The sequence below is a fragment of the Mirounga leonina genome, unplaced genomic scaffold, assembly GCF_011800145.1.
Source record: "Mirounga leonina isolate KUSES-001 unplaced genomic scaffold, KU_Mleo_1.0 Mir_154, whole genome shotgun sequence".
NCBI classification, from domain to species: Eukaryota; Metazoa; Chordata; class Mammalia; order Carnivora; family Phocidae; genus Mirounga; species Mirounga leonina.
In genome coordinates, this window is record NW_023270389.1 from 2,788,236 (window position 1) to 2,802,202 (window position 13,967).

General features: G+C 48.6%; 1 protein-coding gene across 1 annotated transcript in view; it reads right to left on the reverse strand.

Annotated features, from left to right (window-relative positions):
* Positions 1 to 7,845, reverse strand: part of FCRL4 (Fc receptor like 4) — a 19,937-nt gene extending 12,092 nt beyond the window's left edge. Inside the window, exons 1-5 of the mRNA XM_035009575.1 lie at positions 7,732 to 7,845; positions 5,912 to 5,932; positions 2,759 to 3,013; positions 1,443 to 1,700; positions 859 to 1,143 (exon numbers count right to left, since the gene is read on the reverse strand). Coding sequence (XP_034865466.1) covers positions 859 to 1,143; positions 1,443 to 1,700; positions 2,759 to 3,013; positions 5,912 to 5,932; positions 7,732 to 7,762 — 850 coding nt within the window. The 5' untranslated portion in view covers positions 7,763 to 7,845. The remainder of the gene's footprint in view (positions 1 to 858; positions 1,144 to 1,442; positions 1,701 to 2,758; positions 3,014 to 5,911; positions 5,933 to 7,731) is intronic.
* Positions 7,846 to 13,967: the final 6,122 nt, after the last annotated feature.

A 13,967-nucleotide genomic window follows, 5' to 3' on the forward strand; every position in this document is an offset into this window, starting at 1 on the left:
GGCCAGGTGAGGGCAGGTGAGGGCAGGTGAGGCCAGGTGAGGGCAGGCGAGGGCCCGTGGGACACCTGCGTGAACACGAGAGGGCAGGTGAGGGTCCGTGTGGGGAGGGCAGGGCTGGCACGTTGGATGGGGACACTCTTTATGTGACTTGAAGATATACTCCAGCAGCGGCTGGCTTTGTAGCCTGTAGACTGTGGCGTTTGGACCTAGAACGTCGCCAAATGTAACAGTTCCATCCTGACACACGGAGCCCCAGGAGAGAAAAACTGGTTATCCCTGAAGACGCCTGTGAGTTTTGTCTGATGTCCTAGCTGGCAGTCTGGATTGTCTGCAGGGATAGGTGGCAGAGACAGTGGCCCCCCACCGGGCTGGACCACACCCATTTCCAGGAGTCCTGCTTTTGTACCTGAGACAAGACAATACTTAGCATGTTTATCTTTACCTGTGTGTCCTCTTGGGCATCGCATGTGGTGGGCACTCCCATTATTTGCTGCTATTGATTAGGAAGAGGCTGAGGCTGATCTCCTCAATAGTTTGCCCCAAGACCTGGCCTTCTAGAATGTGTCAGCTCAGGACACCTTGCTTTTTGTTTGTTTTCCCTAACTTTTGTATCTAACTTCATGAACCACTCTATCATTTCATGCTAGAGTTCCAAAGGAAGTCTGAGTTTTTAGAAAGATCGTGGTAGAAATGAGCCCTGTATTTCTTTTATTATAGTACCTGACTTCTCAGTGCCAGCCTGCATCCGTCAGGATGACTAAATCCATCAGTGCTGGGCAGTCTGTCCCTGCACAGGCCACGGGGAGCCGTCGGGGAGGGTGCCACAGCCCCGCCCTCCACCGGCTCTCTGACACTCACCCTGCACGTGGACCTGCATCGGGAGGCTGTGTTTGCAGATGCTGGGGACCCCAGCTGCGGCTGCACACCAATAGGACCCCGAGTCCTCTCTCCAGATGGCTGTGATCTGGAGTTCCGGGGACCTGCTCCAGTTGGATAGCATGACCCCGTGGTCCCTGAAGAAGATGAAGGACAGCAGAGCATCCGGCCGCTCGAGGGGCAGCCGTGTCTGACAGCTCAGGTTTGCTGAGCCGCCCTCCGTAGGCTGGGGGGGTGTGACTTCCAGCTTTGGACGTGGAAATAGTTCTGGAGAGAAGAGGTAAACCGAGTTCTCAGAATGCGGTACTTAGAGCCCCGGGATGGGCAGCCTTGGCTTCTTGGTCCCAGGGAACTTCAGACAGACACACAGCAAGACAGAGACTCATCGACCCCGCTATCCCATCATCCTTTCCCAGCTCCCAGTGCAATGACCCCGCTCACTGTGTTTGCTGGAGGACCTACACCTCTCATTATCCAGAGTTGGGGCATCAATGTATGGATCCCCCATCACACCCAGCTCCCCACCCTGACGTTACTCAGCAATCTATATGAAATGAAGAGCTTACCTTGAATTTTAATAATTCTCTTATTTGACCTATAGGTGTGCTGATTTCTCTCCAGAAATCCAATGCATTGGTAATGGCCGCTGTTGTTCAAACTTGCTTGTGGTATCAAAAGATCCTGGCCTTTATCAGAGGTAGAGATAACTTGCCCATTCCAGCAGTATTTCACAGTGCCCAGTTTCTCTCTCCCCTTCACCTGGCATCTCAGAAGGAGCGTGTCACCTTCAAACACGGAGTGTGGAGCCTGAAGGATGAGCGATCCTGGAAAGCACACAGAGACGAGAGCCTGTCACTCAGGAACACCCTTTTCCTCCGTGCAGCTCGGCCTACGAGGCTCGACGGGTTCTCTTTTCTCTTCCACAGGATTTAGGTTCCTGCCCCAGGCTCACTCATTTCCTTCCAAATCCTCATGACCTGTTTCATAAATAAGTCCCAAACACACCAACCCAGCACCTGTTTCACACTCAAGGACAGATTCCTAGTAGAGGATTCTAACGTGGGGATGGAGAACTGAGTGGGAGGTGAGCGACACTCAGACATTGTCGAACACGGTTAAAAATCACACCAGCCTGCTCCCCGGTCCCAGAGCTGGAGTCACCGTGGAGGGAACAGACTAGAAAGTGTCACCGTGCGCTGGGGCTCATTCTGCAGCAGGCTTGTGGTCAGACACAGACCCAGGGGCGAGGGATGGGGAATGGGTCCCGTGCAGACATGCTCCTGCTCTTCAGATCCTTGTGAGAGGTCAGTTCTCTCCTCTCTGTCTAAGGCAACTGAGGGACAGCCTCTCCCCCAGCACAGGGCCGTGCAGTGGTCCAAATCATTCTCTGCGAAAATCGGGACAGGAAGAGTGGTGCCCCCGAGGCGGGAAAGCAGGAGTAGGGAAGGGTCAGGTGTCAGGACAGGTGGGGACACAGGCCTGAGGCGGAGACTCTTTCCTCCAAACTCTTGTCCGAGGCCACTTTTCGCACCTGCTTGGTGCTCAGTGCATTCTTGTCTGTGTCGTTCCTCCTGCGGGCGGCGGCTGTGCGTGCCCGGAGGGCCGGGGCTAAGGTGGCTTGTGTTTTGAATCCCCTAAAAATGAACTCCTCCTCCACTGTGTAAACGTGCAGGGAGGTCTACTGATTACCATTAGATGATGAAACTCTAATGTCAACAGTAGTGTGAAAAACACCTGTAGACACGAGGAACACTAAGGACATGAGGCCGGAGGAGGTCGGGGCTTCGAGCAGCAGGAAGGAGCCCAGGTCTCGCCAGCTCCCGGGGACTAGGATGCACCGGAACCACTTCTAACGTTTGCACTAACTCACCCTCTTGCTCACCTGAAGAAAAGATCAAGCTCACGTCGTCACTTAGCGGTGAGTCCTGGGTCTGGCATTTGTACCTTCCAGAGACACGGGCCTCGAGGGTGTTTCCTGGGGTCTCACATAGCATTTCTGTGCCGAGGTACCACCGGTACCATTTTATGTTCCCTGCTGCGTGGACGCGAGGTGCAATGCAAGTCAGAGTCACTGCCTCTCCTTTGAAGAAGGTGATCCATGGAGGATGGAGGGAAATCACGGGTTTGGGTGCAGCTGCTGAGGAAGGAAGAGACAGAGTCTGCGATGGAGACCCCTGTGGTCCGCAGCGCAGTCTTCTGTGTGGGATGGACCCGAGGACCCGGAACACCCCCGGGAGGACTGCGGGTTCTCCAGCTGTGTCCGCCTTTCCCGGGAGTGTAGTGGCCACTCGGTGGTCTGTAGGAGCAGGCTGGCCTTGAGGGGAGAACCCCAGCGGCCCTAGGTACTGTGGGAGGGGGAGATGCTGGCCGGCCCTGGGGGAAATCCCTCGGGACTCCCTGCTGCCCGCCCGTGCTTGGTCACTGAAGGTATTCAGAACACGCCACTGTGGCCTAAAAAGTATCTTGAGCTGACGGTATTGCAGAATAGGTTTCCTATTTTATTCCGAACACCCATACCTGCCTAACAGCAGGGCCTCCCCAAAGAATACTGTTATAAATCGCCTCCCCAGGAGCTGCCACGAAGCCCTGACCCTGATCACCAGGGACTCAACAGATATTGTCACAAACTTCAGCTGCCATCTATCTGTTCTCCAAAGGGCTGGCTTGTCTTTCCTGAATGTCATTTGTTTTCCCGCAGGTGCCCTCATCCCGGCCCTTTCCCTGCTCAGACGGCGTCCCAGCCCCAAGTCCTAGCCGTCTCCCTGGCTCGCAGTTTCTGCACGCCCCTCTGAAAAGGGAATACACATCTTTCCCCTGCTCACCTATCTTTTGTCTGTCTAATTGGCCGGCCCCAGTGATAAACTTAAGAGGAAAGAGACATTGTTCTTCCCTGGGATGTTACTCGCTATTGGATACACGCTCTCGCACACCTCCCCCTATCTTACTGCTGTCCAGCCCGCCGAAAGATCCGTGGGTTGATGGGCTGACCGCACGCGGCTGCACCAGGGAACGGGATTGGAAAGTGCCCTCTCGGATTCTGGCGGAGAGGCAGGAATTCAGGACGCTGGGAATAGTTAGCGGCCACAGGATGGAGTTCTGGGTGAGGGGCTGTCAGGGGAACAGAGCCGGGGGGGGGTTGGGGATGGGGTTGCTGCAGGAGGTTTCACCCCTGCAGTAAAGGAGCAAAGCAAGGTCAAGTTCGGGGCGGGGTGGGGGGGAGCTCTCTTATAGTTTTAGGTGCCTCCCTCCTCCCCCAGCTTCCCGCCCTGAGCCATCAGGATGCCTGAAGTTGTGACAGCTACCACATTTAAAAAATCAGTATTCGATTCAATTTGTTCTGCAAATTGCCTATGGTAATCTAAATGCTGTGAAGCAGAAATAAGCCAGATTATTTCCATTTGCATTATTTTTATTTTTCAAAACTAAAATCTCAATTATGGGGGTATGTAATTTACCATAAAATTTTAAGTGGAATCCCTTGAGGTGTGTTTTTTCTTTAGTACCTTGACACTCAGATAAGGAGGACTATCTACCTTTAAGGACCTACAAATGGTTGCTTTTCTAAAGCTTGAGACTTGAAGTATTCTTACCTTTGTCTGCAAGAATGCCCAAATAGATCTTTTAGTTACACCCAAATGTAAAGGAAATACCCTCCCCGTGTTTGGGGGCAGAGAGTAACCTGAACGCTTGTTTTAGATGAAGCAGCTCAATGTTCTGTTTGGTAATGCAAACGTTCATGTGTCTCTGCAGACTTTTTCTTTCTCTCTTTAGAGGAGTGCATAGAATGTCCCATGTTTCCAGTGAGTCGTGTTTCTCCTGGAGAGAACAGAAATCCCCACTGTCTGTATTCCTGGGAGGCCTCTGGGATGGGAAGTGGGGACAGGGCAGCAGTTCTCCTGCCCCAAGGAGGGGAAGCTTCGGCCAGGGGGGTGCAGCCAGATTCCCCACCGGTCCTGTACCTGCCGCTGCCATGTACTGCAAGAAGACACATCTGGTCAGGGCCTTGTGAGGCTGGGACTGAGTCAGTGAGCTCTAGCTTAACCACGTCTGGCAGCTCATCTGAGACACTCTCTGTATTCTATTTCTCCCTCCCGGAGTGTTTAACAAAGTTCTGTCAAGTTACAGTCTCTTCCCAGTTGGGCAGCGATTTGTGGGAGATGGTCTGTGTCCAGGCATCGAGCGGAAGGACTGCGGAGCCAGGAGCCGCAGGGGAGAGGGTGCACGCCAGCTGGCTGGGGCTGGGCGACAGCGAGCAGGCCCCAGGATGAACTCGGTGCTCTTGAAGGGATTTTTTTTTTTTTAAAGATTTTATTTATTTATTTGAGAGAGAGAATGAGAGAGAGCACGAGAGGGAAGAGGGTCAGAGGGAGAAGCAGACCCCCCCCGCTGAGCAGGGAGCCCGATGCGGGACTCGATCCCGGGACTCCAGGATCATGACCTGAGCCGAAGGCAGTCGCTTAACCAACTGAGCCACCCAGGCGCCCTCTTGAAGGGATTTTCAGGGATTACTACTGCACCTGGAGACAGCTCCCCCAGAGAGGGGGCCTTCCTGCTGACCAGAGGTGGGCGCTCAGAGGCACTGTGATCTGAGCTGTTCACAGCGTGCTGGAGTTTGGGATGCAGTGGTTGTGGCCGTGCTGGGCTGGGCCACGGAGGGTGGAGGAGCAGAGCTGTTTGCGCCTCGGCCACCCTCCGACGCCACTGCGGTCTCAGCCTATTCCTAGTGTTCCTCCGGGGGCTGCGCACTCTGTCAGGCTGGCCAGCACCCCACATCAGGTGGGGACACACCCCTCCTTGACCTCCATGTCCTGCGTCCCAGGCCCCTTAGGTTCACCTGACACAATGGCGGATTTGGCCCAAGAGTGTGACTCCCACTCCTAGGGTCAGGGTCATAGGACGGGGTGATGCTGCCCTGCCCGAAGTCCTCAGGATGAGGACGCGAGTACCAGGCCCCCCCTTATCAGCATTTCGTGCAGAGATGGTCACTAGAATATCTAGAAACATAAAAGAAAAAAGGAAAAGGGGACCTACTTACCAAGCTGTCCATCAACTGCGGCTGTAAGAGAGGTGAGGGCCAAGGTCAGCAAGAGGCATGGAGCCGAGCCCTCCCACCCAGAGAGCCCACTGCCCGCCCCAGCCCATCCGAGGGTGGGAGAGGAGCGCCCAGCTCCACCACCCGGAGAAGCCATGGCCACCGAGGCCTGAAGCTGAGCCGTGTAGCACTGGGCAAGCTACGGCAAGCTCCCAAGCCTGCCTCTCCTCATCGGTCACATGGGGACCATAAAAGTGGCCTCGTAGTCCTATTTCAGTGAGTCTAATTAGTAAGTCTTCCATGAATGGCCACTGTCACTCTTCCTCAGACACGACCGTGCTGTGGCTGCTGTCCTACGGGGCTTCACCGTCTCCTCGCCCGGGACGTTAGTCTCCTTCAGTACCGAGCAAAGTCAAGTCACACCCAAGCCCGACACCCCGAGCAAAGCCACTTCCTCCATGAAGCCTTCTTGGATGCCTGTGGGCTGCCGTGCCCTCACGCTGCTCTAGGCTCAGAACACCGCAGTCACAGCTCCCTGGGGCTGGAAATTGGACATGCAGCGCGGGACGGCGGCTAGCAGCGTGGTCCCAATGCCATGGGTGGGTTTCCCTCCCGGCTCTGCCACTGCACGGAGCTTAAGGCAAGAGACTGTCTCTGTGCCTCGGCTCCCTTATCTGTAAAATGGGATTTATAGCAGTTCCAGCTCACTGATTGTTAGAAGATTGGATAGATCAATACATGGGATACTCTTTGACGAGTGTCTGGCATAGTCAGGGCTCAGCAATTAATTATTAATTACTATCAGCAAGAGTGAATAATTATCACACATTATCTTATAACCCCCTGTGTAATATTTTTGTCTATGTTTTCAAGTCAAATGCTCTTGCACTTGTACCTTGATTTCCTCATTAGAGGGTCAGCTCTTGGGGGCAGAGACTGTCCTCCACGTCCCTGTGTCCTCTCACTGCCCAGCACTGCACTGTGCCCAGTGTACCCCTTCATTCACTTTTTACCGAGTTCCCATGATGTGCCAGCCACACTAATAACTGGTCCTTTAGTTAGGGTCTGGACATGCAGCTGGGAATAAGACAAACACGCTTCATAAATATTTACTGTACGACTGACTGACTGGTCTTTGTTTCCCTAGTTTGAGCTACTAGGAAATCAGTGCCTCACTTGGACAAATACTGAAAATAGTACAGACGCAGGGAGAAATAATCGAAGGGGAACCATCTTATTTCTGCTCCTTTCATGCTTTTTGCAATTATCAGAGCAGGCATGATCGTAGGACACCGAGAAGGAAATAACTATTCCCAGCAGAAGCTCATTTCTACATCAGCTCACAATTAGGACATTCACACAGACTCAGTTCATCTTTCAGCCTGGGTCTCCATGATCTGTGATTGGGGAGGTAACTGAATCTAACTGCAGATTTTTTTTTAAGTTTTTTTTTTTAAGTTTTTTGTAAGTAATCTCTACACCCAACGTGGGGGTCACACTCACAACCCTGAGATCAAGAGTCAAGCGTTCCACCGACTGAGCCAGCCAAGCAGCCCCTAACTGTAGATTTTTTTTATATGGAAAAATAAGCCCACTTCTTGAGTAGGAGGAATTTTTTGTAGGCAATTAAAAGCAAGCGATGGATGCACTTTTGGAAATCAATCCCCCCCAATCCCCTCAGTATCTTCCCCTTGGTTCATTCTCTGTGGCTCTGAAACAGAAGCATAAATAATCCACTTGTCCCAAAGTCCACAGGGGAAGCCTTTGGCTCGTGGAGAGGCCCTGGCTCCTCCTCGAGCGGAGGCTTCCCCACCAGCACTTACCGAGGAACAGCAGAGACGCCCACGGGAGCATGGGAGCGTGCCCTGGAACCCCGAGGAATAGCTCGAACAAGGCGCAGGCCCAGCGGCCGGCAGTGAGTGCAGCGAGGTGCTTCTGAGAACAGCTCATGCAGTCATCAAGTGAAAAGGAGAAGTAGAGGAATCTTTCTTAAAATACCAGCAGCATGTTACCTGGTGTCAGAGACTCCCGAGAACGAAAGTCACTATTTAACAGAATGCCTGAAGTAGCACTCTGACTTCTTGGTGTGAAAAGCTCCTCAAAGCTTTAGTTACCGTATTTTCGGAAACTTCAGCCACTGTCTTCCAAGGACAATGCAACACATTCCCTCTGCTACCAGATACCAGGCAAGACTGCAATCCTGCTGAGATTCACATAATCCGAAGAGGTACCTGAATCGCTCCAGAGCTGGAGAAGTTCTCTTTCTTTTTTTTTTTTTTTTTTTTTAAGATTTTATTTATTTACTTGAGAGGGCGTGCACAAGCAGTGGGGGGAGGGGCAGAGAGGAGGGAGAAGCGAACTCCCTGCTGAGCAGGGAGCCCAATGCAGGGACTTGATCCCAGGACCCTGAGACTGTGACCTGAGCTGAAGGCAGACGCCCAACCGCCTGAGCCACCCAGGCGCCCCAAAAGGTCCTCTTTCAATGCAGAAAGACACTCCTCCGAACCCCAAGGCCTCTGCTGGACCACTCCCAGCTGACCATTCATATATGATGAAGCATCTAAATCATAAGACAACTCATACCCTGTCTGTCACATATGAAAATATCTTGAGTCATTTGTCTCAGAGGAAGTCACACACTTTGGTCTGATTAGGACATAGACCACAGAATAAATTATAGCCCTGTCTCGCTCTTCCTAGAGAATGGACTGTAATATTTTTAACTTAGTGTTCTAGAATCTAAAATCTGTTACAGGAATATCTTGACAAATCCATCCGGATTCTGTAACGGTATGTTATGTATGGGGCCGGGTGCTGGGAGTACAGTGGTAAGCGAGACTCAGTAGGCTTTACTTACTTCTAGTGGGGCAGGCAGAAGAGCCAGCAGGGAGTTAAATACAGAGTGGAAAGTGCTCTGATGGTCCAGTAGGAGGGAAATCTAACCCAATTCTGGAGACCCAGGAGAGGTTTCTCAGTGGAAGAAACACCCAAGTTGAGAAGGCATCATTCTGGGACTGAGTGATGAGCATGGACAAGGGTAGAAGGTGGTCACCATCACCATCATCCTCACCCTCAAGATACCCATGAGTAAATGACCCTGATCTTTCTGTGAGCAGAGGACATCAGACAGAGGATGAATAATGAACGTTTGCTATTGTTCTAATGTAACGACGTGTGTCCATGTGTCTATAACAGCTTCTTTCTCCGACGAGCTTGTGTTGAACATCAGTTATATTCCACGCAATGTCCAGGACCTTAGAAGTATAATAAGATGAATAAGAATCATTTCTTTCAAAACCTTATAAAATGTGGTATGAGCCATATGAGCCATAGACATCAGGCCCTCTGGGGACACAAAGGGGGTCAAGTGGCATTCGGCCCTTCGTCACCTAGCCCTCTGGCCTCTGCACCCTGTCTCCGCTGCCTTTATTTGTCTCAGGAGAGCTGAGATGAGATCCTGCCTCTGCCTCTTATTAGTTACGTGACCTTGGTCAAGTACCTAGTTAGCGTCCTCAGGCCCCACTCTCAGCACTACTACTACAAAGGAGGTAAAAATAATATCCACTTTAGGGGGATGTTGGCATCGATGTATGTATGAGAGCAATGATGCTGTAGAGTTCGTGGCCCAGAGCCCAGTGCACCGTGAACACTCAATGTCACTATGACTATTCTACAGCCATGAACTGGGACACGCTTCATGACTGATATAGTTTCCAACCAACAAGAGTGGTTTACAGAAGTGGAAAACTCGAATATTATTGATTGACGAAGGCTTGAGGGGAAGTTGAAGTCCTATCCTCTGTTCTCTTGTTTCTGGCATTAATTTTGTTGAAAGAGGGGCTTTCAATTAGCAAATAAAATTTTGCATTCATGACATGATATAAGATGTCCAAACACACAAGTCATGTTTACAGTCAACTTCCAAAGACTTAAATAGTTTAAGTAAGTTAAGTGCTGTTTTTTTCAGTTGTGTTTGAGTCACTGAGATGAATGTCTCAGTTACGGCACCAAAACTGTGGTTTCATTTCAAAATATCAGCTGTGCATTGCATAGACCACAATTTACTAGGCTGTGGCTTGATTAATCGGGGACAGCGTTTAGATTTTACATGAAGGGAGGCCAGTACTACTTGGAGTCAGTGACTGTTAGAAACTGTGAAAATCCTGATCTTTTTCATATTAAAAAAAAAAGCATTTAAAATCCTATAGTTCAAGACTAAACTTTAAATTTTGGAATGAGTTTAGACTCACAGAAAAGTTGCAAAGACAGGAAAGAAAGTGCCCATATATCTCTCACCCCGTTCCCGTTTCCCTGAAGGTGGTCATCTCACACTGTACCGGGTCATTTGTCAATACTAAGAAACCAGGATGAGTACCTTAGGATTAATCAGCTCGACTCTTTATTCAGATTTCATCAGCTTTTCCATTAATAGCCTTTTCCTCTTCCAATATCCCATCCAAAATACCACATTGCATTTGTTTACCTCTCCTTAGTCTCCCCTGATTTGTGACCATTTCTCAGTTTTCTTTTTTTTTCTTCTTTTTTTGTGACCTTGATTGTATTGAAGAACATCAGTCAAATATTTGGTAATGTCTTCGGTCTGGGTTTGGTGCTTTTCTCATGAAAACATGAGACTGGAGGTCTGGGCTTTCAGAAAGAATGACACAGGAGTCGCGTGTACTTCTTGTCATGTCCTATCAGGGAATCTGTGATATCGGCATAATTATTGCAGGTGCTGCTCATCGTGATCATGTGGTTCTGGTGGTCTCACCAGGTTTCTTCAACGTGAAGATGCTGTTTGTCCCTTTCCACACTCGGTTGTTTGGAAACAAGCCACAAGGTCCTGTCCCTCGGGGGGTGGGACAAGGAAGGGGTTAAGTTCCAGCTCTGTAAGGAAGACTTGTCTCTTCTCCTTCATTTATTTATTTGTTTGTGTGTGTGTTCATTCATTCATTCATTCATTCATTCAATCAGTCATTTGTTTCTATCACCACAGACTCATGTATATTTATTTTGTACGTTAGGTAATAATCCAAGGCTAGGCTACTTTATTTCATTGCTCAAATGTTTCCAGCTTTGGCCACTCGGGGCTCTTTCACATTAGCTCCTGTGTCCCTTTGACATGCCCTCATCCTTTTGCTTTTCTCGGGGCACTTCTGGAACTTTCTGGCACTACAAGATATTCTGGGCTTGTCTTGTGTTTTCCTGCCCCTGCTCTAGAACCAGCCATTCCTCCAAGGATCTCTGTCTTTTTCTGTAGAAAATGGCATTTAGAAACTAAGATCTGGGTGCTGGGTATGTTTCGCACTACTGGGGGAATGTTATGCATTTTTAAGTAAGGGACAGGAAATCTGTCATCTTGAGAATACTTTATGAGTGGAAAAATACTGAACAGATAAATTTGTTATAAATCTTGTTATTAACAGACTCTGCTCCCAAACCAGCAGCTGTGGTTTCTGTAACCATTGTCCCGAGGCTGACTTGCAAGTGATGGAAGAGTAAGTCCTTAGAATCGTCCACTTTGACCCTCAGAGAAAAGGCAGTGTGTCTGCTCTGTTACACATCTTTGGAGGCCAATGCTATCTGCAAGACTTCTTTCACTTTTCCTACATACAGATACGGATAGTTCTAACCTCCAATGGCAAAAGACACTCCTCTTTGGTATTAGAAAATTTTCCAAGATGGTCACTTGTTCTAAGTCTAGATGCCTCCTTATTCATGAACATACAGATCTTTCTGCTCACAAAATGGACCAGCTGACGGGCGCCTGGTGGTGGAGTCGGTTCAGTGTCCATCTCTTGGTTTCAACTCAGGTCGTGATCTTAGGGTTGTGAGATCGAGCCCCACATCAGGCTCCGTGCTCAGCTCTGAGTCTGCTTGAGACTCTCTCCCTCTCCCTCTGCACTCCTCTATGCTCTCTCTCTCAAATAAATAAATCTTAAAAAAAAAAAAAGGGCCAGTTGAGAACAGAATCACAGCTCTTTGGTGCTCAGACTCACGACCCACACTGATGTGGTAGAGGGTGCGGAGCTAGATTTGCAGCCTAAGGCCTGGCGGTGGACTCGCTCTGTCACTCAAGAGCTGTACAGGTCAAAGTCAATGCACTTCACCACTTTGAGATTTATTATCTTTTTAAAACAAAATGCTGATTTTTCCCCCTACATTTTAAAAAATTTAAAACCTTTAGAAAAATGGCAAGAATAACACAATGAATACTGGCATGTTCTTTACCTAGATTCATCAATTGTTAACATGTTGTCACATTTGCTAATCTTTTTCTGAGCGATGGCCAAGACAACAGTGTTTGCAGGATGTGTAAGGAGCTGGTGTGTGCAGGCTGGCTTGTTCACAAGTATTCTGCTACGGGGTAGAGCTGGGCATGGGGAGAGAAGGAGGACACTGCGGGCTTGGGGTCAGCGACCAGAAGCTTACTTTCCTTACACTGCCATGTTCTGTAGGGAATCCCAAGGATCCAAGAATTTTCTATTTGAACCTAGACTACCAGGTTATAATAAAGCTATATTTGTCAAGGCAGGGGGATAAAATCTATGTTATTAGTTTACTAGATTGAGCTCTAACTTTTAAACCTTTAGATGTATAGTGTGAAGGCCTCCATTTGACCATAGTCCTGGGCCAGATGTGGGGTGGGGGGGACACCTAACACTTGTTTGGAAGGGGAGAGGACATATTGCTTTCCACTGATTTCACTTATATGTAGTGTGGGGATTAGAATCAGTGACCGCAAGGTGTGCCAATTTGGCATGCAGTTTATTTTGAGCTGAAAACAGTCAAGATTCAGAAAGAAATTTTGACCTTCCCCCCGGACTGCCTAAAAGAATTTGGACTGATGACCTGCTCCAGGAAGGGAGCTCTCACCATAGATAACTACGTTACAATATGAACCAGGGGTGGGAGACAGGGAGAACTTAGCCAAGTCTGTTGTGAGGATTTCTGTGTCCCATCGTTGCTGTATGGACCAGCAGACATTTGTCTACCGAAAATTTACTTTTCCCTCTTCCTATGCATTGTTTTCCTTCCCTCTAAGTCCTAGACCCTTTGTTCCCCTTAGTTCGGAATGACATAAATACCTCATTTTGCCCAACATATTTGGAATCTCGTGCTTATGTGGATTCCCCATACAGATGTTATTAAATTTTATTTTCTCCTGGTAATCTGTATCATGGCAGTTTAATTCTTACACCAGTCAGAAGAGTCTTGAAGGATAGATAAGAGTTTTTCCTCTCCAACAGTAGAAACTAACTTTATTATTATTATTTCACCATCATTGGTTAAAACATTTTGAAAAAAAAAAATCAGCAAAATAAAAATTGTTTTAAACTGTAATTTTTAGTTCAATTTTGTGATTTTTCCAAACCTGGCAATTCAGTGGAAGTCTGTATATTAAAAAATTTAAAACTTAGATACCTCTGTTGTATGCCTGCAACTAGTATAACATTGTGTGTCAACTATACTCAAATTAAATGAATGAATGAATACATAAATAAATAAAATAAAAAATAAAATTTAGCTACCGTAGGCACTGAGGGTAGACTACCCCCAAATGGGCCACTCTAGCATGAAGATTATTCTGAGCTGAAGGCAATCGAGGGGCTCAAGAGAAACTTTTGCCCCTCCCTTAACCACACAGAAGAATCTAAATTGGGGATCTTTCCTAGAATGAGGGTTACTAGCAGAGATGAATTTTATCTGCGTGACCCATCTGCACGGCAGGGCAAACACCTAATTACCAAACATCTGCTCTTCTCTGCATTGCCCTGTGAACTACATTCCTTCCCTCTGAAGTCCCAGACCCCCTGCCCCCTTCTCCTTAGTGTGGGATGACATAGATACTTCATTTTGCCTGATGGTCTTTGAAATTTCCATATCTGTGTGGATTCCCCATATATATGCTATTAAACTTGATTTTTTCCTGTTAATCTGTCGCATGTCAATTTGGCTAGAAGGACCATGAAGGGGACAGGAATTCTTGCTCCCCGACAGCACCAAAGTAAAATCACTCATCCACTGGCAAACAACATTAAACTATGCATTTGGCTTC